General features: G+C 54.5%; 1 protein-coding gene across 27 annotated transcripts in view; it reads right to left on the bottom strand.

Moving 5' to 3' along the window:
* IQSEC1 (IQ motif and Sec7 domain ArfGEF 1) overlaps positions 1-26,411 on the bottom strand; it is a 401,591-nt gene that overhangs the window by 40,163 nt on the left and 335,017 nt on the right. For 25 of the 27 annotated variants that reach the window (XM_055259256.2, XM_055259257.2, XM_055259263.2 and 22 more), the window contains one exon: positions 4,045-4,339. In XM_055259256.2, coding sequence (XP_055115231.2) covers positions 4,045-4,339 — 295 coding nt within the window. Of the gene's footprint in view, positions 1-4,044; positions 4,340-5,744; positions 5,910-6,882; positions 7,186-26,411 lie in introns of those variants that run through there. The other 2 variants (XM_063630281.1, XM_063630286.1) reach the window with 2 other exon arrangements.

Here is a 26,411-nt window from a genome sequence, read left to right as displayed (position 1 = left end):
AATCCAGGCTATGCCCCCTTGGTAGCTGGGTGACCCAGAGTAAGCACTGAGCCCATGTGGTTCCTCGGTTTCCTCATCTATTAAATGGGGTAGCACTGGGACCTGCCTCCTATGACTGTGGTGAGCCTGGGAGACAGAGGCCAAGGGCTGACACATGCCAAGCACGGGGGCAGCTGGGCTGGAAGGACCCTCAGCTGCATTCTGGGAAGGGATTTACAGTTTGTAAAGCCCCCAAGCTCCCTTGCTCTACAGATGGGCAAACTGTGGCCCAGAGAAGAGACTCAACACATACTCAAGAGGCCTCCAGGCTCTGGAGCTGGCTTTCCCTCATGAGCACTGCCATTCCTGATGGCTCGTCTGGCCTGCACGGCTCGTTCCTGTGAGGGCTGGGCTACATGCAGGGAGGGGGCGGGGTGAACCCCAGGCGCTTCAGTGGGACACACAGACCTCCTGAATTCCTGAGGCACCCATGACCAAGGAGGGCCCTGAGGGCCGCTCCCTGCACCTTGCTCCTGAGTGGACGATGAACATACTCCTGCGGCCAAGATAAGGAATTGGCTTCTCTGCCAAGCCAGGCCTCTTGGGGTGCTGGGGTGGCGCGGGCATGTGATGTGGGGCTAGGAGCCAGGCAAAGCGCTACACCTGCCTGTATGGTCCCAGATGCCCACTACATGCTGGGCATCACGTCACACCTGGAGGTGGAATGGGAGGCATGGAGGTCCTTGCCCTCGAGGAGCAAGGGGTCTGTCAAGGAGAGCAGGCAGCCGCAGGCGCAGAACTGAAATAATGCCAAACAGACATCCAGCAAATCGAAGGCTGCAGCCTGCACCAGGGAGACTGGCTCAGGGCCACGCAGGGCCTTGCACGCCCATGCGTGCTGCCTGGCTCTGGGTGGTCCCAGCAGGCTGGGTGGAGGAGAAGAGCTGGGGGGGCTTGGGGGAGCAGATCAAAATGACTTTTCCAATCCCAGGCCGGAGTCTGTTTTCTCTCTCGCCCTGTCACTGAACGCCATCCAAGAAATGACCTCACTTCCACAACTGTAAGCAGAAAGTTTCTATTTTTTGGGTTGTGAGTGGAGCTTAGAAAGCCCCTGGGGCCGATAAGAGGCCCGAGGCTGGGATCTAGGAAGCCTTTCTTCCCTCACTGTACCTTGTGGGCGGCACAAGCACGAGGACCTCCAGCTCAGGCCTAGAGCTCCCCGCAAGGCCTTCTCACCTGCTGGCTCCGGACCTCGCAGACCAGGCAGCCACCCTGTTTTCCTGAGACCTCCTGCCCAAACCTGTGTGTGTTGGGGGCGAAGGGACTTCAGGAAGGCAGTAATGGGCTCTGCATTTGTTCACCAGAGCCCCTGGCAGTTCCTCCCCCAGGGGGATGCACATGGACCTGGGGCTACTCTTCCTCGTCCCCAGACTTACCGTGGGTCATTCTTCTTTCTGGGATGGAACTGTTGCCAGGCCCAGTCGAAAAGTTTCCTGGGACCCAATGGAGGGGATTCTACTAACATGTGCCCATCTACTATGTGTGCTGGGGACCCCCATGCCCTCATCCCACCTCACAGCAGCTTCTGCTCTCCCAAGGGGTTTCGCTACCCCACTTCTCAGCAAGGACAAGATGCTCAGCGGAGGGAAGACACTCAGCGTAGGGAAGCCGCTGCCCCAGGGCACATGGTTCCTGCACAGAGGAGTCGACCCCGTGGCCAGGGCTCCCCCATCCGGCCCTCACTTGTCCCTTCAAGGGAAACTTCTGAGCAGTGCAGAAGAGGAACCGGGAAGAATGCCCTTCAGCAAAGCAAACTGTCACTTTTCGACGACACAGGGACAGTACCTGACACACACTCAAGTTTCCTGCTTCAGGGACAGAAAGCCACTGGAGGGCACAGTGGGCCAGGGGCCAGAAGAGCACAGGAGACCAGCCCTTGGGCTCCTTTCACTAAAACGGACTCTGTGTTATCCAGACTTAAAACTCCTCATGGAATCAGGCACCCTACTTTTTCATCTGGTGATTCCCATGCAATCTGTCCCATTCCCACTTTTGCTGAGCTTTCCAGGAAGCTCAGTGGAGCATCAAATGCTCAGTGGCCCTTGATGTCGCCTCCTCCCTCTTACCTCTTTGGTACCTCTTCCAGGCCTTCCTTTCCATCTCACACACTCGGCAGCCTTTGCATCAGCTGTTGCCTCTTCCTGGAACAGCCAGCTCTAATGCCACCTTAAAGAGGTCTTCCCAACCAGCGTTACCCAATGCTGTTGCCTCCCGTAGCCGCCCTATTTCTTTCCCCAATTTTTAGAATCCCTAGAGTTTGCATCACTTTCTGGAAGTCAACTGCCTCTGCATTGCTAACTTGTTCCTGTCCAGCTCCTGTGCCACAGTGGAGCCCAAGAGCAGGGGCCTCGCCTCGGTCACGGGCACCCAACACAGTGTCTGGTGCATAGTGGGCGTTCAGATAATATGCATGGAATGAAAATGAATAGCTGCAGTCCTATTAGGCCCACAGTAAGCATATAATTCTCTTCAAAGGCCTCTATTAAGTCCCAACCTTTTTCCTTTCTGTTTAAATGGCTCTGCTGCAGACATCTCTTACTATAAACCATGGTCCACTTTGGATCTGGGCATCACAGATAAAGGAACAGAGGCTGCTCTGCCCTGTGTCAGCCCAGCCTAAGTTGCAAGGCAGCACCGACAGCCAGGTGAGGAGGGGGCTGATGGGGGATTCCCTGTCAAGAGAGTGGATAACCCCCCCCAACCCGAGGCAGTATCTGTACCACTCCCTTAGGAAGTTGGGGCACACCAGGCCCAGAACTCTACTCCTTAAGGGACAAAAAGGGGAGCAACTTGAATATATACTCCCAGCAAACACAAACAAACAAACAAACAAAAAAATTGTTTTTAAAGAAAAAGGGTAACCAGGAAGATCTGGGAGCAAGCAGAGGGTGGCGGGGCTACAGGACGGGTGTAGGTGGGAGTGGAGGCCAGGAAGCTTCTGCAGCATGGACTCTGGGAAGACTCCCAGTCTTCCCAGGGCCCTGGGGCCAGCAGGGGCAGAGGCGGCCACCTGGGCATCTGGAGGAGCTGTCTAGAGCTCAGTGCCCAGGAGCTGGGGAGAGTCTGACAGCCCTCCCAAGCCTGCCCCTGCAAGCTTGCAGAGCTGCTGCCTGGGAGCCTGGGTTCTCTTGAAGCCTCAAACTGCTAAGGGGCTTGTCCATGCACTGGCTCACTCACCCCCTCACTCATCCATCTGTTCATTCACTCAGATCCTTATTAAAACACCTACTGTGCACATGCACTCGGAGGGACTTGGAAGCGAGAGCTCTTGGCCTCCCCAGGGACCGCTCAGGGACTCGCTCTTTCCTCTGCACCCCAGGATTCTCCTCTCCTGGCTCAACCCTGGGAGGCTACCTCTTGTCCTCCCTCGAGCCCAGCCCTAGGCACACTGTGGGTCTGGGCCACCTCTAAGGGCCAAGGCCCCTGGGGGAGGGGTGCAGTCTTCAGTGGGGGGATTTCCCACAGGAGCAGGGAGGTGTGAGCCAGGAGGGGTAGTGCAAGCAGCCTCCCCTGGCTGGCTGCAGATGCGGTTCTTTCCAGAGCTTGTGATATTTAGATATTTATGCTGTCAATGGACCTCCCTCCCTCAGCCCTCTCCTGGGTCTTTAGAACCTCAGTGGCTGGCCACGTACCCAGTGTGTCCCGATGACATTGGGCCTTATGCTCAGACACCTATCATGGCCCCCCAGATCTGAGCCATGCGGGACGTGGAACCCGGGCCATGGCAAAGGCCTCATGTGAAGATGACTCTCTGGAAGTCCCCAGAAGGAACGCCAGACAACCCAGGTCCTTCCTACACGCCAGCCAGAGCCAGCTGGGGCAAGAGGCTCCTGAGGAGCAACTACAGGTGGAGCTGGAACTGGGGCAGAGCCCTCAGCCTTAGCCCACATGCACCCCAACTCGAGTCTTTGGGACAGATCTGCCACCATGCCTGGTGGGGGCACACATGGCGGGCAGAGCTGCCCTGCGCTTGCATGGGTGGCCTGAGGGGCTGTGCTCGCCTACCTGCTTGTCCTGCAGGTCCGAGGAGAGCTCATAGCTCTCGGAGAGTGAGCGTGAACGCTTGATGGCCTCCTCCTCGGCCTGCTTGCGCAGGATGGAGGTTGAGTGCTGCAGCTTGGGCCTCCGCGTGCGCTGCTGTTGCCCCGGTGGCCCTGAGTACAGCCCATAGGCTCCCACTGATGTGTGCTCGTAGTGATCCGGGCTCAGGCTGGAACTGGGCACCAAGGGGCCCTGGGGGTAGGCTGAGGGGCTGTCCAGGGACGTGCCAGTCTCACTGCTGGGGGCCTCGCCCTCGACACTGCAGAGGAGAGAGAGGCGAGAAGCTTCTGGTGAGCAGGAAATCTGAACACGATGCCGGGCCGTGGGGCGTGACCCCACCATGCTCCTCGAGGAGCCCCCATGCCCGTTCTTCTCACACCCCATGGTTGAGTCCACACGTGCAGCTGGCAGGACCCTGCAAAACCCCTCTACTCAGCACCCCACCCACTCGGGTTCAGTTTCTCTGTGAAGCGCACCATCCTCTGACATCCCATACACCTTCCTCATTGATTTTGCTCACTGTCCGTCACTCACAGGCAAACGCCAGCTCCCTGAGGACAGCAGTTTTGGCCACTGGGTCGCTGATCATCCCCAGAGCCCAGAGCAGTGCCTGGCACACAGCAGGTGCTCAGCAATTACTGACTCAGTGAGTTCTGTCGCCTTTTCTCCTACCACCTGCATTAAATACACCACTGATTTTAAACTTAAAAAAAAAAAAAAAAAAAAAAAGGCCGGGCGCGGTGGCTCACACCTGTAATCCCAGCACTTTGGGAGGCTGACGCGGGCAGATCACCAGGTCAGGAGATCGAGACCATCCTGGCCAACACGGCGAAACCCTGTCTCTACTAAAAAATACAAAAAATTAGCCGGGCATGGTGGTGGTTGCCTGTAGTCCCAGCTACTCAGGAGGCTGAGGCAGGAGAATAGCGTGAACCCAGGAAGTGGAGCTTGCAGTGAGCTGAGATCGTGCCACTGCACTCCAGCCTGGGCGACAGAGCAAGACTCCGTCTCTAAAAAAAAAAAAAAAAAAGTCCCAATAATTAACAAAAGCGATTCTGTACTGTATGCCTACACCGGGCCAGCCCTTGTGCTGGTGTTTGCTGTGAGTGAACTGTGCCCTCCACATTTGTGTGTTGAAGCCCTGGCCCCCACGGCAGCACGGGACTGTGTTTTGGAAACGGCGTCTTTGTGGAGGTGATGACGTTAAAATAAAGTCACTGGGGTGTCCTGATCCAGCCTGACTGGTGTCTTTGTAGGCAGAGGAGATGAGGCCATGGACGCGCACAGAGGGAGCAGCATGAGAGGACCCGAGGAGGAGAAGACCACCTGCAGGCCAAGGAGAGGGGCCATGGGGGAACCCACCCTGCCTACGCCCTGATCCCCGACTTCCAGCCTCCAGAATTGTGCGACAATAAATGTCTGTTGTCGAAGGCCCCCGTGTGTGGTGTGTGTCACGGTGAGTTTGGAAACTCATACAATGCCGTATATACATTTTCTCTAAATCTTAAAAGCAGTCTACAAAGAGGAATCATCAACTCCTCTTTCCCAGGTGAGGAGACTGAGGCCTACAGGGGGTGCCAGGATGACCCAGGTAGGAAGTAGGTGAGTCAGAGTTCAAGCCCAAGTGGTGGGACCCTGAGACCCGGTGTTCCCCTCCGCCTCACCACTTTCTGTCCCTGCAACATGCACACATTTCTCTGACGTCTCCAAGCACCATGCGGGAGCAGTGCCCCTGGTGGGGCCATGCAGGGCGGGCTGACGAGCTCATCCCAACTCAGAACTCGCAAGCCTTTTCACTGTGTGCAGACGCCGGTTTCCGCTGCAGGTGGCTTCTCAGTGTAGGACGAGCAGGGAAGGGAGAGAGTTATGTCACAGTTTCCAACACAACGTCCAGTCACCCTGCCAGATGCCCTGTCCCTGTCAGATCACTCAACCTCAGGCTAGAAGGACCCTGAAAGACCCTCTGCTCCCACGGGCCGGGGTGGAGGTCCCACTAGATGGGCACAGCAGAGAGATGGGCACATGGACCCCACGCAGCTGCGGTCCTCCCTCCTGGTGCCTCCTTCAGACCAATGGGAAGGCCTTGCACACGGCAGCCCAGGGCAGTGGGTCCAGCCCTGCTCTGCTCTGCTTCTGTCTCTGCTGCTCCTCATGAGGCCTGCAGGACCCCAGAGCCCAGTGCAGAATGTGACTGTCACCGGCTCCAGGGAAGCCTGGAGTGGGGGCCCCAGCAGGCGTCCTGGAGCAGAGGGCACAGCCAGTGGCCCAGGCGGTAGGGAGTGACGGCCCTTTGCTGCCAATTCTGCCCTGAGCCAGGGCTGGGCTGCAGATCTCGGCACCTGCTTTCCAGCCTGCAGATTAGGACAAGACTTCTGGCTCTGGCCTCCAGGGTTAGGCAGGGGATGCCCACCCCACTCCCCAGGAGCTGGGCCATGACACAGGCCTCTTCCTGAGGAAGAGCCTGAATGAAGAGAGGGTCCCAGGGCCCTCTGCCTGGCTCTGCCCTCATCAGACTGAGAATCAGGGCAGGCTGCCCCTCCCTTCAAGGTCCCAGTTTCCCTATCAGTAACAGGGTGGGCTGGACTCAGTGCCTTCCAGCCGTCTGAGGAACACCACCCTTCGAGATTCTCCACATCACGAGAGTCTCCCAACCCCCTTCCCTGCAGCCCCCACCCACAGCAGCCTCCTTTGGGCCTGGTGTGTGTGTGCCTTGGTAGGGGGCGAGGGGAAGAACAGGCAGATCTGAAAATCCTCCCATTCTATTGCTAAAGCTTTGAGCAGGGTCTCGAAATAAATACTCACCAACCTAATCAACTGTACAAAGGAGCAAATGAGTCCTCATCTCAGACTTCAGGCCCCAGAGCCTCAGGTCGCAGGGGAGCGACGGCCTCACCAGGAAGCCCATCCCATACTGTCTGACCCCAGAGCCCACGCCTCTGCTCCAGGCTGGTGTACCTCCCTCTGTCTCACCTTGCCTTTGCAGCCTGGGGGCACATCACACACGCCCTGACTGGAAACACTTCAGTCAGGGGCCAAATCTGTGCTTCCAGGCAAAAGGCTGACGGGGAACAACTGCTTGTCCTTAAAGAGATGCAGCCGGGCCTCCACTCCTAAGAGGAGGATTCAAAACAATCTCATCACCCTAAGTTCCCAGAACCACAGAGATGGACAGGCGGTTTCCCTGCAGGTCCCTGAAGCTGAAGCGGGAAGCCCCTTAGTGGCACACGTGCTGCTGCTGAGCTGCTGGGAGGGGAGTGTGGCACCCTCACTGTGCTGCCCCCTGACCCAGGATGAAAGAGCGATGTTCACCTCAAGTCTGAAGGAATTCCACCCTTCACCAAGCCCTTTCTAACCTGGCCTGAAACCACTGTGAGCAGAGCAGGGCATCCTTCCCTGATGGTTGGGGGTGAGTGAGGGCCCAGGCCTGCCTGAGAACTTGAGAGGGGCCTTTGTTCCCAGTTGGCCGAGGTGTGGGGCAGAGGGGGTTGGGGAAAGAGATCAGAGGTGGCCACTGAACTCAGAATGGGCAGGAGATGGGAGTGCCTGGCGCTGGTAGCGCAGGGTGGCTTTGGGCCCTGGGGCAGGGTATCTTTGAGGATAGGTTTGCAATGGTGGTGGCCTGGGCAAGACTTTCTGGGCCTGTGGCAGCCCAGGATTCCGCTCTGGGCACTCCTGGGTTCCTGGCTGCCCTGGGTCAGCAGGTCCAGAACATGCTTGGGAGAGGCCGTGCCTCCCTCTCCAGGAAGGGAAGGTCTGACAGTCACCCATAGTCTTCCCTTCCATCCCAGAGCCAGGGTCCTGGGGGTCATCAGTTTAGTCCCTCCCCTGACTCAAACTCCCCCATTCAATCTGTCACCGGGTCCTGTCGAGTCTATTGAATAGCATCAGCTTGTGCAATGTGGCAGCCCTTCCACACTCCAAAAAAAAATCAAACCCAACTTCAAACCATCCCAAAAGAAAGAAATGGCTGGGCCACCCTACTGCAACCAGTGTGGCACCACAGGGTTCTTCAGCAAACGTGGACAAAAGTGAGCACAGCATGGAATTTTCCACATAGCTATGAACCCACTTTGAGCCAGAGGACATCACCTCTTGATGGCCCCAATCAGCAACTGTGCAGTGCAGTATTAGACCCTAAAAAAGAGGCTTTTCTGAGTTTATCTGAACTGATAAACAAAAAGATAATTTAAGTGAAAATGCCCAGTATTGACAAGTACATGCAGCCATGGGCACTCTAGGACTCTGCTGCTAGGAGTATAAATCAGTACAGGAAGTTATCGAACTTAAATGATGTGGGTGCTTGACTATTTTCTGGCTGAACTCGTGAAGATGTTTTGCTCTATAGCAACACTCTGGGCTCTCAGCCCCACCTTCCTGATTAGGACTCAGCTCTACCCAGTTTCTTCCTGGGGCAGGAAGAACTATCCTATGTCAACCTTTCCCTTTCTAGGGCAGAAACACAGATGCCCTAGTGACAGAGCTTGGCTGTAAAGTGACGGTCACATTTTACCAGCATACATGAGTCTCTAGGTGGGACTTCTGGATTAGAGAACAGCCAGACTGGCTCCAATATCCCTGCTCCGACCTCCTGAACTCAGCTACTCGACATCTCACCACCCACTTTAGCTGCCTTGGGGATGCTTCTCCCACAAACCCAGCCCATTGAACAGGAGTGGTGAACACACCAGTGTGAGTCCTTAACTGCACCCCTGAATTTATTATCTCTCTCAGACACCTGGGCTACATGCAGACCAAGGAATGGGCCGAGGCACCTGTTCCAAGTCCCTGATATTCCTGGCAGTTCAGAGTCTCTGGAACATTCTATGAGAGTTAGGTGGCTGCTGCCCAGCCCTTTTCCATAGATTTGTGCAAAGGAAATAAGACCAATGTGTGCAGCAGTACATATGAGGATGTCCACAGCAGTGTTGTTTCTGATTATAAACATCTGGAAATAACCTAAATGAGCATCGACAAGGGGATGATTGAAATTAATTCTGTATCCACACACTGGAAATAACATCAAGATGGGGGAAAGATCTAGTTTGATAGCTGTTCTTATGAAAAAGACTTGGGGATTTTTTGTGGACTATAAGATGAATGTGAGCTGATGTCATGATGTGGCCGAGAAGCCGGTCACTAACATGAATAAAAAGCCAGGAGCAAAAATAGCCCTGCTGCCTGCCACAGTTCTCAGACACAGCAGAAGACAGTGTCTGGGGGCTGCACAGACAGTCCAGAGCCTGAGGGCAGGGACAGCAGACCTGGGACACGTGCATGCCCTACCCACTCCTCCGCGGCAGACATTGCTAATTGATCACAGACTCCCTCCTAAAGAGCTTGGATGAAGCCTCAGCCTCCTTCCAACACAGCACTCCATACAACTGATCCCAGCTAGCATGTGAGATGCTATTTGCCAAGGCCAAATAACGGTATGCCAGGAAGCAGTATAACAGTATGCTCCTATCAAGAGCTGGGGCTGTGCAGCCGGGAGGAAAGCAGCCTTGGGGAGATGATGTGATCTCCATCATCAAGCCTCTGACAGGCTGACAAGCCGAGGCTAGAGATTCCTCCTGCAGTCAGAACTATGACTGCCAATACCCGACCTGATGAAGTACACTCTCATGTGGTTAGGGCTGCTTAGGAGGTAGTGAGTTCTCTGTCACTGGAGGTGTGCAAGCTGCGGCAGGTCAGACACCCGTCAGAGAGGTGGTACAAGGGACTCCAATCCTGGCTGGAAGCCTCTATCCCAGTGCCATATGACCTGTCTGAGTCTGCCATCTTTACACCGAGGTCTCAGCTTAACCCCACTTCCTCCACATGGCCACCCTCACCCCACACACTCTTCCCCACCCCGGGGATCACCTGATCTCGTGTGCAGTCCATCTGCACCATGGGGGAGTCTTGTTCTGTGAGGGTGGGAGACAACTGCCCAAGCATCCCCCAAAGCCCTGGCCTCCAGCAAAGACGGGAATGGCCAGGAGCAGGAGGCCTGCTCCTTCCCATGAGATGAGTTCTGTATGTCCAGGATGGGCCCCCAGTGGTGGGACAGGCCGAGGACAGGGCCAGAGAGCACGTAAGGGCCTGGAGCTGCATGTGGATGCATCCACACTCTGCCCCAGAGCCCGTCGTGGGCTTAGGCACAGCCAGCCCTCCTCTCCCAGCCCGGGGACTCCAAGCTTTGGTCACTGAAAGGTTGCCAAGCTCTTCTCCCTTCTCCAGTTTTCCAATTTTCCTGTGATGGAAGTGGTATGTCGTGTTTTATGTGGGGACATGGCTGGGTGAGGCGCTAGATCCCTACAGGACAGTATTGCAATGGACACCTTGAAGGAACAGAGAACACAACTTGAAGTTTCCTCCTGCTGCCCCGCCCTACCTGGCCTTTCTGCCAAGCAAGGGGCTAAGCAGGCTCCTGGGTGAAATTCTAGCTCTACTGCTTACCAGCTGTGTGACCACAGGGGGAATTAATGTTGTGCCTCAGGTTCCCCTCTAAAATGGGGGTAATTAGTGTATCTACTTCACAGGACTGTGGAGACTTGGTGGAACTGATATAGTGAGGTCCTTAAGAAAGTGCTTGGCTCATAAAAAGCACATTTCAATGGCTGTCTCGGATTATCCTCCAATCTACAAGTCCCAGCAGCTGGAGGCAAGAAGGGCAGACAAGCCTAGTGCCCCAAGCCAGGGTCACCTGCCCTGCACCCTGCCTGCTGCTGGGACCCTCTCTGTGAGACACTCACCTCCAGGCTGGAGAGCCTGACCCCAGGGTGGAGGGAGACCTGGACCCAGACACCCTTCACTGGCCTGTTCCTTGGACTGGGGAGCTCATGGGGATGGGTGACAGGCAGACAGTCCAACCCCAGCCCCTCAGCCCAGACCTGTTAGATGCCACATCCCGACTCACCGGGGAGTGAGTCAGGGCAGAAGGGCTGTGGCTTCTCAGCTACGGATGTCTCTAATTATGGCCTATGAAGTAATGAATGACTTTTCTCGAGAAAAATATTAGCCAGGGGAGGTTCTGGGCACCAGTGAGGATACAAGATGAAAGCAGTGACCCACTGTTCACCCCCAATATCGACAACGACAATGGTAGTAACGGCGAATGTCTACAAGGCTAGTGATGTTCTAAGCTGTATATGGAACCCATTCAGTGCTCTCAATACCCTGCAGGCACGGAGAGGTGGCACCCATCCCCAAGGGCATATGGGCAGCCTGGTCAGGGAGCCCAAACACTTGCCCATTGTGCTTATGCAACTTCTTACAGAGGGAGCATACACACATGTATATATACACATATACATACGCAGACACAGATATACACAGGTCTGAATTATACAGCAGCAACTTCTCCACAAACCTGCCAGGTACGAGATGCCGTGGTGGGTGTGTTTAAAATACATGACCTGTAACTCAACCACCATCGCTGGGAGGTAGCTAGGACTGCTCCCTTCTGCAGATGACAAACTCAGGGATGGAAGAGTTGAGTCACCAAGTCAAGGTAGTGAGTATAAGACAGAGTTGTGTGGGACCTGACCCCACACCATGCCTCTCCTGCCCAGCTGCTCAGGGGGAAAGCATGCTGCTGGCAGCTTGGACAGGGCTGGGTCCAGTGCTTAGGGGTCCTGGGGTTGTGCACAGTTATGAGATAAATCAGAGAAATAAGCCTAGCCACGTGTGGCCAGAGGGTGGCCACATCACACGGCAAAGCCACCCTCTTCAGAGTGGGCCGGGCCCCATGCTAAAGGAAGCAGGCAATCTTCAAAGCCTGTCTGTGGTTAAATGTCCATGCCAGCAGCCTCAGGCCAGACTCCTGGCAGTCTGCACAGGCCAGAGCAAAACAGCCTCCTGAAGTACATATGCGCATCACGCCTCCAGGCCTCGTGGCTTCCCCTACACTCTGCTTTCAGGGTTTCTGATTTCCAGAAAGGGAGCCTAGACTGGGCAGGCACAATTCATTTCCAGCCCTCACAAGCTCCCTCTTGGGGCTTTCTGTGGCTCTTCTCTGCCTAGGCCACATTAACCAAGGTTAGTCACCCAGAGGAAGGAAGGGGGTGGTCTTGTTCTGCACCGGGCTATCTTCACCTCTATGCCCCCGTCTTGGGAAGGGATGGGACACAGCCAGGCAGGGTCTGGGGGGTAGGTGGGGGCACATCCTCTTGAGCAAGAGCGGGGACGGCACAGCTGGAGAGGGGCAGCCGCCATCCCTGCCAGGTCTCTGCAGGGTGGTCCTGGTGCAGAGAGAACAGGCAGGTTTGTGACGTCAGGGGCAGGAGCTTCAGACAGCTAGCAGTTTTGAACAGTTCAGCAATTTAAGAAGGGGCTGCTTTAAGGGCTAGTGCAGGTGTTCAAGCAGGGTCTGGCAAAATCAGTCTTTCTGGGCTGATGTGGCTAGGGGTGGGTCACCCACACATATGCTCACCCACTACGTCACTATGTGACGGGGAAGCCCAGCACAAGCTAAATACATAGATTTCACCCCTGCAACAAGCCCGTCAAGAAAGCACTGCTCTTCCCATTCTCTAGATGAGAAAACGGAGGCTCAGAAAGGGCCCACTGTGATCCTTGCCCAGGACTGCAGACCACAGAGCAGAGCCAAGATTCAAATCCATGTCATTTTTCTAGTCCTTCCCACTCTGGAATGTTGTCGGGACTGGAGGTAGTCCCCAAGAGCTAGCCTGGCCCCAAGGAGCAGAATGCAAGGATACAAAGAAATGGACCTCAAAGGAAAACTAAGTGTGTAAAGAAGGGACATAAAGTTGGCCAGCTGCGGTGGCTCACGCCTGAAATCCTAGCACTTTGGGAGGCCGAGGTGGGACACTGCTTGAGGCCAGGAGTTTGAGATCAGTTTGAGAAACGTAGCAAGACCCTGTCTCCAAAAGCATTTTTTTTTAAATATTAGCTGGGCATGATGGCAAGTGTCTATAGTCCCGGTACTTTGGGAGGCCAGGGCAGGAGCATCACTTGAGGCCAGGAGTTGAAGACCAGCCTGGGTAACATAATGAGACTCCATCTCTACAAATTTCTTTTTTTTTTGAGATGGAGTCTCGCTCTGTTGCCCAGGCTGGAGTGCAGTGGCACGATCTCAGCTCACTGCAAGCTCCGCCCCCGGGGTTCATGCCATTCTCCTGCCTCAGCCTCCCAAGTAGCTGGGACTACAGGCACCCACCACCACGCCTGGCTAATTTTTTTTTGTATTTTTAGTAGAGACGGGGTTTCATAGTGTTCACCAGGATGGTCTCAATCTCCTGACCTCGTGATCCGCCTGCCTTGGCCTCCCAAAATGCTGAGATTACAGACGTGAGCCACCGTGCCTGGCCAAAAAAATTTTTTAAATAGCTGGGAGCAGTGTCTCGTGCCTGTAGTCCTGGCTACTCAGGAGGCTGGGACAGGATGATCCCTTGAGCACAAGGAGTTCAAGGCTGCAGTTAGCTATGATGACATGACTGTACTCTAGCCTGGGCCACAGAACAAGACCCTGCCTCTAAAAAACTTTTAAAAAATTATAATAAAAGGGCTGGGCATGGTGGCTAACGCCTGTAATCCCAGTACTTTAGGAGGCCGAGGAGGATGGATCACTTGAGCCCAGGTGTTCCAGACTGGCCTGGCCAACATGGTTAAACTCTGTCTCTACTAAAAATACAAAAAATAGCTGGGTGTGGTGGTGCAAGCATGTAATCCTAGCTACTCGGGAGGCTAAGGCACGAGAATTGCTTAAACCCGGGAGGCGGAGGTTGCAGTGAGCTGAGACTGCACCACTGGGCAACAGAGTGAAACTCGGAGTGTACTCCAGCTGGGCAACAGAGTGAACCTCTATCTCAAAAAAAAAAAAAAAAAAAAAAAAAAAATTAGAATAAAAGAAGAGACACAGAGCTGGTGTAGCCAGCAAGACAGGAACAGTGAGGGCTTTCCCAGGGGAGGCTGTTCTAGTGCCAGTCAGCCATCCCCCCTTCTCTGGTCTTGAGGGGAGGCAGCATCCCCACCGATGCCTAAAGCCTTACAGCCTGGCAAGCAGTTCTATGAGAATGATGCCTGGCTGCTGACCAAAAGGACTTATGGACTCCTGAGGTCCTTCCTAGGGAGCAGTAGGTGAGGACCTCCTAGATGAGGCCCAGCAATGCTGGTCGCCTCCCCTGGCAGGCAGGGTTCGGATGAACATGACCTGGTGGTGAGCAGGAGGGGTGAGGTCGCAGCACCCCCAGTAGAAACCTAGGGAGGGTGGACAGAGAGGGAACGAGTGAGCCCTGGAGGAGCACACGTAATGGGCACAGATGTTGAGTCCCGTGCTCAGAGCCTCCAGATGCTGCCAAGGTCTGGGACGGAGGGGCTGGTGGAGATGGAACCCTCACATGGAAAGATTTAGATCGAGAGTCTGCAGGAAGCACTGGCACCAAGTGACGGCCACCTAAACATCCCATGTGACTTCCGCTGGCTAACCAGGAGCACCATATCTAAAATGGGACAATCCAGAAGTCACCCCTACAGGGCGTGGCGGGAGAAGGTAGGGGTCAGGACGGTTTCTGCATTTACCCAGTTCCCAGGTTTGGAGAAATGAGGATATCCAGGAATTGCAGAGGAACCCAAGAAACCGGACATCCCGCTGCCCAGGCACTGCCCCTTTGAGCCCTAGTAGGCAGCCCAACCTCAGGCTCCGAACTGAGCTCCCCACACCAGGCCAGCTCCCCACAGCCTTCCCATCTTAGCGGGGTGCGGTTGGGGTCCTTGGAGCTGCTCACTGAGCGTCACTCTTGGCAACTCTTTCTCAGACTCTCCTCCCCATCTGTCAGCACATCGGGCTGCTCCACCTTCAACACAGAGCCCGCATCTGCCAGCCTGTGTGGCCCTCATCTTTTCCCTGTGTGACTGCCATGGCCTCTCCAGGCTCTTCTAGCCTCACATGCCACCCCACCCCACCCCTGTCCACCCAGCAACTGGGGTCCTGTTAAAACACAACCCTGAACACATTCTCCTCTCACTTGGTGGGATTTAGAGCCCAAGTCCTCACATTGACCCAGGAGACTCTGAAGGACCCAGCCATTCCTCCTGCCACCCTCCTCTGAACCCCCTGGCCACTCCAGCCCAGCCCCCTGGCCTCCTGGCTGTTCCTCTCCGCTCTGGCACGCTCCCACCCCAAGACCTGTGCAGGTGCTGTTCCCACTGCTCAGAGCAGCCTTCCCCTAGTCTGCCTGGCTCCCTTCCTCACTCCATCCAGGTCTCTGAAGATAACTGCAGGGATGTGGCTGAGAAGGAAGAGGAGAAGATGGGGAGGTGGCAGAAGAGGGATGAGGACTCCAAGAAGGCATGTGGTTTGAGCTGGAAGAGACCTGAGCATATCTGAATGGTGACAGGCAGCGACCCTGGCCGGAGGAAGAGGTCGGGCTGGTGGGTGGGCACACCACCAGAGACAGAAACCCTCCTCTGGGGCCTCACTGTTCTCTGAGGGGCAGGGTGGGAGGCCAGTCAGCTGCTGATAGGGCCTGATCCTTCATCCCCCCAGCAAGGTGGGGCTCAGCCAGGGACAGTTTCAGGAAGCTAGGTCTCAATTGAGCAAGCCAGGGGGAAACAGAGAATGCCTCCCACCCTGTGCCTGGCTGCAGGGAGCACACCCACAGCACTGTCTCCATGCCTCTCGGTCTCCGTGCGCCATAGACAGACCTGTCCAATGGCCCCTCAGAGCCTGGAACTGCCGGGGCAGCCCGGCCTCCATCCGCGGGGGACACTGAGGCTGATTGTCCGGTTGCCTCCAGAGAAGAGGGGCCTGGGTGGAGACTGGCCTCACTGACATCCCCCAACCCTGGCCTCAGGCCTGCCCTGCTGAGGCCCTGATAAGGCCCAGCCCAGCTCCGCCTCACACTGCAGCACTATCTTTAACGACTGGCACCCAGACCTCCAGAAGTGGCTTTTATATATGTAGAAAAATATAGGACTCGAACAATGAACTTTTCAAAGCGGGAGGCTATTTTTAGAGCTTTGCTGACTGATCCAACATTCAGCATCTCCCTATGTGTCAGCAGCTGCTGGCGAGATGGGCAGAAGGCAAGAGGAGTCGGGCAGCAGTCAGGGTACAGGGGGCTTCTCAGGCCACCCAACCACACAAAGGAAGATGCAGTTTTTCGCACTGCCCCTGCCCTCTGGTCCTGAGTGCTCTGTGCAGCTCCATCAGGCACCTACCACCCTAATGTTGTCATGACAGGAGTGACAGTAACATTATGGGCTAGAGTCCAACACTTGAGTTGGAACCCCAACTTCTCTGAGCCTTGGTTTCCTACCTGCACAGTGGGGGCAAGGCCGCCCCTTCACAGCATCACAGTGGAGTCAGTGAGAGTGTTCCAGGAAGCCCCACCAACAGCTAATGCCATGCCTAATTAGAGGGTAATTATTTCAGGAGACCTCCGGTCCTCAGACAGGGCTTGTTCTCATCAGTGCGTAGCCAGGCTGGGGGGACAGAAAGAAAGGTCTCCATGTCCTGTGAACCCAGGGCCACACAGCCAAGGCAGCCCTTGTCCTGTCAAAGACAGTCTTTCCAGCCCCAGGCAGGTGGTGGCTCCAGCCTCCCCAGCCCAGGCCTCACTCCCAAACATAAAGAGTACCGTCAGCCTGCAGGGGCCAGGCCACCCTCCATGGCTGCTGTGAGGCCCTCTCACTCAAACAGCCCAGGAACCTGAGTGGGTTTTGGAGATGAGAATGCAGGTTCCAGGAGACAGGCTGGGGATGAGAGGGCAACCCCTAGAACCTGGAATCAGATCTCCCTGCCCCCTCACAGCTTCAGGGGCCCGCATGGGAAAGAGCCCGAGAGCCTTGGTGGCTGTAGATCAATGGCAGCGTGGAGCCCAGGGCTGGGAGAGGCCCTGGGGCACATGGATGGCAGCACAGGGCGTCTGATGGGGGCTGCATGGCAAACATGGGGGAGAGGGGTTCCCCTCAGCAGGAGGGAAGGAAAAGAGGGATTTGCAGGGGCCATCTCCCCAGATCTCCGCTGTCTATCACAGCAAGTTAGGTTTCCTCACAGCATGACTCCATACCTGACTCCATCTTTTATCCTGCTTTCTTATTTCTGTCTCTCCCCTTGAGGAGGTCAGCTCCGGAAGGGCAGTGTCTGTCTGTTTTCCTCACTGAAGTTTCCACAGTGCCTAAATAGAGCTGGGCACACAGCAGGTGCTCAGTCTGAATGTGCTCAATGAATGAATGATGCTGCTAGTGACTTGGGGACCTGCACAACCCTGGGAGTAGATGCCAGCACTCCTAACACAGAGGGGTCAGGACAGGATGCCCCGCGGTCAGGATGGAAAGAAACAGAGCAGGGCAGAATGGGTCCCCAGTGCCAAGGCGCGGCTGGCTGGCTGTCTTCTCCTTCTCCCACAACTCCACAGAACAACGGCAGGGCTGCTGCTCTCTCATTTACAGGTGGGGGCACCGAAGCCTGGAGAGGACAGGGGCTCAACAGTCACACAGCTGATGCGCAGCCCAGCCTGGCAGAGCCCCGTGATTCTGGAGCTGTGTCCACAGCCCTCCTTTGCTCTGCAGCTGGGTTGTGGAGACACCAAACGACTATGGAAACCATGAGTTTCTCCACCATACAGACACACGCTCACTGCGCTGAGAACACTGTCCCGCAGGCCTCAAGTCACCAAGGAACTTGAAATACCAAGATCAGTCCCACCCCTTGAGGATGCCCTGGGCTCAGCTCTCTGAGTGTTGCTTCTGCCCTGTGCCTACCCCACCCTCCCACAGTCCCAGGAGGCCTGCCAGGCTGGGCCGGGCACTGGCAGGGCCTCAGAAAGGAAGCAGGGGGCAGACTGGCTCCACAGGCTGGCAACCTACACTTTCACTTGGGCCGAGAGCCAGCTGGCAGGGGGGTTGTGAGGCTCTGGATGGGGGGCCAATGCCAACACCCTGCAATCAACCCCAGCCAGGGCCTCTGCCTGGTGAGGTGTCACCACAACAGGCATCACTATCAGTGCCACAGAGGGGCCCCAATCTGCCTGAGGATCTCACCCCACATGCTGGGGACCAGAGCACCGAAGCAGGGTAACAGGCCTAAAACAGGAAAAGTCAACCCCTAACGCCAACCCTGCAGCCAACTCCAGGACAGGCAGCCTTTAAAGATAGGGGCTGGGCAAAGCCCTTTATTCTCCCGAGCGCCACCTGGGCCAGGGCCAAGGTGAGGATGAGGCCTACCCCTCAGGGACCCTCGGCCTTGCCCCTGGAAGAGTTGGTCAGGAGACCTGGCACCTGCCCAGCTGCTCCTCATAAGGAGACCTGGGACGGCACAGAGCTCTCTGGAAGACAGATTCTGTGTGGGGGGTTCATGAGGTCTCCAATACAGACTGGCAGCCCCTGGCCCAACTTGGTCCACAAAACATGCTCTCTGTGGCCCAAACAGTGTTTCAAAAACTAGAACGAATCACTAACATTTCAGCATCTTGAGATTTTATAAGAAAATCTAAGTTTCTGACTCATCTTGGGGACCTGACCACCCTGGGCCCATATTTCCACTTGATAAGAGTCAGACAAAGCGAGGTGGCAGCCGCATCCATCAGACAGCACATGTTCCGTCACCACCAAAGTCCCCACCACTGCCACAGTCCCCACCACTCCTTATTGCCCACCCACAGCTGGGCCACCCCTTCTCTTCCTGCCTATTGACGGCACCTATGTTTGTCTATGATGCTTACACAGGACCAAAATTCAAGGCCCAACACAAAGAACAGAACTAGGATCTACAGTCTGGGACTAGTTGTTCCCAAGAAACCTAATTTAGAACACCAATTCCCGAGAGGCAGGGTTCAAGAACTCCCACAGCTGTGCATGGCTGGTGGGAACACCAAGGCCTTCTGCTCCACTGGGTCCTGTGAGTATGTGGTTTTTACAAGGCTCTAGCAAATTAATATCGTCACAGTGACCACAATCCACAACCCCATGGTCATCATAACCACCAAGCCTCAATTCACCAGACGCCCTCGTTCCTAAGTTTCATAGAGTTAGAATATAATTTTCAAAGCCATCTGATACCTGGTGTTTATTCCAAAACTGGATTCTAAGAGGATGTCCTGAGGTTCAAATTCAAGCTGTCTCCACCCTCGGCAGCCCCCTCCGTCCACCTGTGAGAATGCCAACCTGAGTTTGGAGGAATGCCCAATGGCTCCAGAAGCATCCCTGGGGAGTGTGAGGGGAGCTCTACGTGCAATCGGTAGAGAGACCAGGTCTCTCTATAGCTCCCCTACTTCCAGGCTAAGTGGCCCCAGGCAAGTGCCCTCCACTCTCTGGGCTTCTGTTGTCTCATCTTCACAACAGGCATCACTCCTGCTCTGCTTGCCCAACGGGAGCGTGGGATCAAGGGAAGACACACTTTGCCAACTGTAAATCCCACGTGGAGCTGTTTCTGCTCTGTGCCGTCAGCCAGAGAGGAAAGCCTCAACCCCCTCAACTCAAGTCTTGGCTGGGCTTGTCCAGGTCAGAAAGAGGGACATCAGGAGAAGTGTTCCCCAGCCCAGCGCCAAATTAAGCTCTGCGGGATGAGGAAACGAGATACGTCCATCTCTGTGCCTGCATAGAGGGCTTTATGCTTCCAAAGGCCTCCTTCCTTCCACTCTGCCACAGCTTACCTGGTCTTAAGACACAAAGTTTACAAGACTGCTTCCCTTGCCATGACCTCATCTGCATGGCCTCACCTTCTTCCCTTCTTCCTTTACTTTCTTCATTAACCATTCCTATAGCCTTCCCTTTGCCAGACGCTTGACCCTGGCTAGCGTCTGAAGAAGGGTGGTTCTTGTTGGTTCTGAGTGCACGGAGATGACCAGAAGCTTCCAACCCCTGGGCTCAGTCGGAAAGATTTTTCAGAATATACACACGCACAGAGCCAAAAATCTTCCCGGCTGAGCCAAATTAAATACAGAGGCCTCTAGTTATTTCCATACGCACCAAATGGATTTAAATAAAGCAGTTCTCTGTGGCAGGCTCCAGCACACAGAGCTAGGCTGGGCCCGAGGGACACCCCAAGAGAGCCAGGCTGGAGGCACAGGCTGGGGAGGCTGGCTCTGGACAGGGTGTGGACAGAGAGGAGGAGACAGATGCCCATCGTGCAGAAGGCCTTCCTCATGGCCTGCCCTGCCAGCCAGGGCCTGTGGTGTGGCCATCTTGGCCCAGACAATCTTGGTCTCTTTTAGGTGCATAGCAAAACTGAAAGGAAAGTATGGCGTTCCCATGTACCCACCGCCCCAACGCAGGCACAGCCACTATCAACATCCACACTAGAGTGGCACATTTTTACAGTCCATGAACTACAGTGACACATCATCATCACCAGGGTCCACAGTCTACATTTGGCTCCACACTTGGTGTTGTAAACAGCAACCTTTTGAAGTAGGTACTATATCATCTTCCCATTTTGTGGATGAAGAAACTAAGGCACAGAGAGTTGATGTAATTTACCCAAGGCCACGTGACTCACACAGAAAGTGAGGAGGGGTGAGGCTGGCTGAGGCCCTGTGCCACCTCCCTGCCTGTCATGTTCTTCCCTCTGCGGGGCCAGCCCACCACCCTATCTACCCATCGAACTCCCTCTGCCCTTGCAGGACCTGGTGCAGGTGCTGCCCAGACTTGCAGCACAGCAGCTGCCAGGCCCCACAGCAAGTCAGCGATCTGCCAACAGCACCCAGCACAGGGACACAGAAAGGGTCTTGGGGACAAATGAAGGCTGCGGGTAGGAAACACTATCCCCCTCAACCTCCCCCACCTACAACATTGGCACACAGAGCTCTTCCCTGGCAACTGTCTGGTACCCAGCAGGCAGGAGCTGTGTGGCCCTGGGCAAATGACTTGGCCTCTCTGTGTCTGTTTCTCAGTCATAAAATAGGAGTATTGGCCACCCAGCAGGGCTGCTGTGAGAGCCATATAATAACACACACAAAATCCTCAGCCTGCGGCCTGTCACCCAGGAAAAGCAGAGAGTAGCTGCTGCCATTGTCACGATTTAGGACTGTTATCACTTCACTGCACTGCATGGTGCCACGGGGGCTAGAGGGAGGTGAGCTGGCCAAAGAGGAAGAGGTCTGAAGGAACACAGACCATCTGATTCCACACTAGCACCCATACCTGGGGAGCACGAGGGGTGCCTGGCTGGGATGTGGCCATGCCTAGGGTGTGACTTTGGCTTGTCTTGGCTTTTTAACTAAGCTGGGTTGGGGGCGCTCTATGTACCAAGCACTGTGCTAGGAGATAGGGTAGCAAACACATTCATACTGAGGACAGTGGCTGAAATGTGTCAGCACTTGCGACATGCCAGGCTCTAAGCCCAGCACCGTGGGGTGGCACAGCACTGGGTGATGATGACAAAGGTGAGTAAAGGTGATGGGAGGTGTCCAGGATGACTTTGGCATTCTGAGTGACGCCCAAGAGGATCAGATGAAGTCATGGAAGAGAAGCCGATTTGGGGGGAGGGAGATAATACGTGTCCTTTGGAACTTACAGATTTACAGGTGCCCATGAGACCCTTAGAGAGGGTTGCTGGGTGGGCGGCAGGATGTCAGGGCCTGGGCTGGAGCCAGATCAGAAACCCCAGGAGGGAAAAGACTGTGTGAAGTGGAAAAGGAAAGAGGGTTGGGCAGAGGCCCAGGGACCCCCAGTGCTGAATGGCCACCCAGGGGCCCAGCAAGATGAGGGGCTGACAGGTCTGGGAGGGTGGCAGGGGCACAGCCTGGCTACACCCCCTGGCAAAGAGAAAGCCAGGGCAACAGGGAGACCCTGTGGAGCTTGAAGCTGAGAGCCACAATACCATCCAGGGGACCCCCAATCCGATGAGAGAGGCTGAGAGCCCATTCCACACCCCGCCCTCCAGGGGTCCTAGGGAGATGGAAGAGAAGCGAGTTCTCCTACCCTGACCCAGGAAGGCCCTGTCTGATGGAGGAGTCACGGGCCTAGCCTCTCCCAGTCACTTCCAGACACAGGGCATCCCAAATGGGTCAGACACCACTTGGTCACCAGGCTGGGAAACTGGCTCAAGCTCAGAGTTCCCAAGTTGGGCCAACACAGCTAAGGGCTGTTCAAGGGACGCTGTGGCTGCCCCAAGCACCCACCCCAGTGACATGACTTTTCCAAGGCTAGAAATGAGGCCAACCATGAGACAGGTCCTTGATATAAAATCAACAAAATGTCTGGGATTAAAACTAATCTCGAGCAATGAAATAAAACCGCACATAGGGATCATTATACCATTCTACTTTTGTACGTTGCACATTTTACATAACAAAAAGCTAAAAATAACGCTAAGACTCTGCTATCACATCAAGGCCCATTATCTTCTTGGGCCATTTTGCCATTTTTACCAAGCACAAACAAAAAATCTCAAACCCTGCTCATTTAAATGATGGCTCTGAGAACAGTCAATGGCCCAGAGGGAACACAGAATTCACGTTCCTGCGACTGCACCTCCCCCTCCCCTAGCAGCAGAGGAAAGAGCTGCTTCCCCAAACACTTCCTCTCCACCCTACCCTCACCCCATAGGAATAGCGGCACTGCAATGGTAATAACGATGACGGCTGGAGAGAATAGCAGTGCAGTGGGTAGGGGTCATCACAGCAGCTGGCATTTACTGAACACCTACTAGGCGCCTGGCGCTACTCCAGCCCCTCTTTCCCATCATCTCGGGTGCACAGTTGTCCTGATCCTGTCAAGGAATCTGAGTATAGTTCTTAGCCCAGATGACTTCCTGGGGCTGGCGAACATGTTTTTGAGATTGTAGGCACTGGGCAGAGCTTCCAAGGATTCTCCTTCCACTCTGCTGACGGTAGTGCACCTCTGTAGCCATCCATGGTGGCTGTGCAGGGAACCCAATGCTGCCACTGGGGTGCGCACAGCTGGGGCCTGCAGGTTTTGTCTCTCTGGCTCCTCCTTGGCCCCCTGCTCCTCCCTGCCTCTGCCTCGGGCTGCATTCTAACAAGCTGCTCCACAGCAATGCCAGGGAGGGGAAAGAAGGCCCATACTTTTACCAGAGGACCAGGTCTACATTCTGCAGAGCCTGAATTCGTCATTTTCATTTTCTAGCCTCTGTTTCCTCATCTGTCAAATAATAATGCCAGTGATTTCACAAGGTTCTTGGTTCCAATCAGACAGGTATGTGTGAAGCTCAAAGGCCATCCAAATGCCAGTATCACCATTTTCATTCTGCAGCCTGTTCTAGCCCCAGTCTCAATCTTGTGCCAACTTAAGACCCATCAAAAACAGTTGAGGCTTTGCCCAAACCCAGCTGACTCCCCTTCCCCTTCCTGCTGGCACGCATGGTCACCTGTTTTGTGTCTACCCACACTGCCTCTCCCTCCATTGTTCCCATTTGACAGGCAAGGAGGCAGCAGCTTGCAGTGGGGACCACCTTGCCCTGGCCACACATCCAGGAAGGGGCAGAAACGGGATCCACGTTTCTCCAGCTCCAGATGGCACCTCTGCCCACTGCAGCAAGCTGCCTCCCCTCCCAGGCAGACAGACCAGCTGAAGTGGACAGAGCAGCAGAACCAGGGACTGGAGGCCACTGCCCCTGAGGCCAGGCTCTGCAGCTTTGGGCCTTATTAGGCTCCAGAAGCAGCCCCAGGTACCACCAGGAAGCCAGACCTGCCCAAAGCCTCAGAAGCTTAGCACAGGCCACCAGCTGAGGGCTCCAGAGGCACCACAACTCTGCTCCATCTGACACAGAGCTGGGGGCCTCTACCTTGATGTCCTAACGCCTCAGGGTGTCTCACACATGGTGCAGGCCATTTGCCCATCCTATCTAAAGAAATCTTCATCCCAGCCCAACTGCAAGCTGCCTTACTTTGCAATTTCCCCAATCCACAGGCAAAGCAATTTTCTTAATACCCTTAACCATCCACTTCTTTGTGGGCTGTTTGGATAGCATGCTACAAGCACATGCTAAAGTCCATGGGCTTAGTCACTTCTTACTGTGTCTGCCATCTGTCATACCACCAACAGCCTGCAGCCCTTTAGCCCTTTAACTTCTTCCCCTCACCACTATCTCTCTGCATCCCTCTCTTTTAACCCTGGTCTTGTCTGTGTGCCAAAAAGATAAACAATCCATTCCCATCTAGGAACACATCTCCCCAAACAAGTAATACGGTCCAGTTCCACACAGTCAAACTTCACGGGCCTAAAATAGCAGCTAAAGGATGCCACGTTTCTGGTGTTGACTACGCACTGTTTAAGCACTTACATGGATTCATTCATTTAATCCTCACAACAACTCCATGGCCTCCTCCTGTCATCCATCTTTTACCAATGGGGAAACTGAGGCACAGAAAGGCTAAGGAAGGTGCCCAAGATCATAGGGACAATGAGGAGCAGAGCTGGCGTTAGAGTTGGGGTTAGAGTTACAGGTAGTCTCACTACAGAATCTGCCTCCCTAACCATTGGGCTAAACATCCTGCATCTGCAAATGACTACAAGGATCAAGAGGCTCATTCTTCTCACAGATGTGGAAACAGAGGCCCAGGGAGGGATGGGATGAGATGGGTGACTGACGTCAGGGCTCTAGGGAGGTGGATGACCAACGGCCAATCAGGGCCCGTTCTGGACAGGCCTTTCTGAAAGGCTTCCTCTCTCAGGATGGGAGACCTTTGAGCTTAAGGGCAGCCAGAAAAAGGACAACAATGATTACAACTAACATCTACCGGGCCCTTGCTATGTTACTATGAGACACTGTTTAAATGCTTTACATGTATTCATGCATTTCGTGATTATACCACCTACCCTCCCAGCCAGAAATAGAAAAGCAAACACCACTGGCTTCTGTAAATGGCATCAGGGAGAAAGTATTCATGTTGGCAGACAGACTCTGATCTGGTCTGGGCAGCAGGGGATTTTGGGAGAACCCTTCCAGTTTGTGTGAATGAGGAGGCCTCCTCCCAGCTGGGGACTCGTTCCAATTTTTCCAGTTTATTAATGATCCCTTTCCCCTCCCGTGGGATCAAGTTCAGCACCCACACACGTGTGTGTCCTCTAGTGATTCAAAAGCCCTAGCCTTGGGTTTCCTCACCACGCAGAAGCCTGTCATGTCATGTTCGCATGGGTCCTTCCTTCAGTGAGTCAGGGGACAGTCAGTTTTAGTCCTCAGGACCCTGCTCCAAGCAGAGTCTTGGCCTGGGGCTGTGCACAGCACACAAGCACGCTACCCTGAAGAGCCTGCAAGTGCAAAGGACACTGTCTCAGAATCCTGCCGGAGAGTCTGGGGATGCAGCTCTTAGGTTCTGTGGGGAAAGAGACAAGATGCCAGGAAGGCCCGGTGAGTGGTCATCAACCAGCTTGTGGGCTGAGACATCTGAGAACACGTTGGGAATCCTGATACCTGGGGATACCAGACACCTGTTGTGGCAGTATAGGCAAGAAGCAAAAGGCTCCATTCATGGTGGTGACATATTTTGCCAAAGATTATTTAATCCCAGAGGAAGCAGAGCCTGGCCATGAAGTACATAGACCCTGAAGCCAGGCAGGCGGAGTCCAAACGCTAACTCTAGCAACTTTAGCACTAAATGGCAACTGTTGCAATTATTATTATTACTGAGCTTTGAACAAAGAGGAAAAAACAAATGCAGTCACAGTGTCTCATCTTTACAAACAGGGAGGGGACTCTTGCTATGGTTCTCCATCGGGACCTTAAGTTCAAACTGTCACCATGTCAGGAAACTGCAAACCGAGGAGATAAAACAGAAAGAATAGGCATTTCCTCCAAGGAGCAGTGAAGCTGCAGGTACTTATGAACAAGGCAAAAAAGAAATTCAAGTCAGAGCAGCTGGGACCCCAAGAAGGAAGATTTCACAAAAAGCCACACAGGCTCTAGAAATCAGTCTTCAACCTCACAAACCAGCAAAAAAGAAAACTGTGAGGAATCATTTTAACTCAGCAACAATTTCACAAACGGGAAAAGGTGGTAATAATGATGATGGTGATAACAGCTACCATTTGTTGGGGATCTATCTGTATGCATCGGTCACCAGGCAAAGCTGCACATCCCCCGCCCCCTCCCCAGGGGTTTCTTTTGGCTCCATTTCATGGATGAGAAAATCAAGACTCAGAGATGGGAGGCAACATATCTGAGGCCACACAGCCAGGAAGAGGTGGAGTCAGGGTTTTGTGTGATCCCCAAGTCCTGTGCTCTGTGATGTACCATTTCACACTACTAACCTCAGTGCTTCTACATCTAGCCCAGGGCCTGGTACAAAGTTGGTGCTCAGTAAATGTTTGTTGTGTGCATAAAGGAACACAGGAAAGTGAAAAGCTGTGTGTCCCCTGGGTCATACACATCTCTCCAGAGAAGAACGCACTCCTCCAAGCCCAAGACAGCATGTGTGCACTTCTTA

Source organism: Symphalangus syndactylus, chromosome 21 (assembly GCF_028878055.3).
Source record: "Symphalangus syndactylus isolate Jambi chromosome 21, NHGRI_mSymSyn1-v2.1_pri, whole genome shotgun sequence".
NCBI lineage: Eukaryota > Metazoa > Chordata > Mammalia > Primates > Hylobatidae > Symphalangus > Symphalangus syndactylus.
Note: the sequence above shows the minus strand (reverse complement) of the source record. Positions and strands in the feature narration are given on the sequence as shown.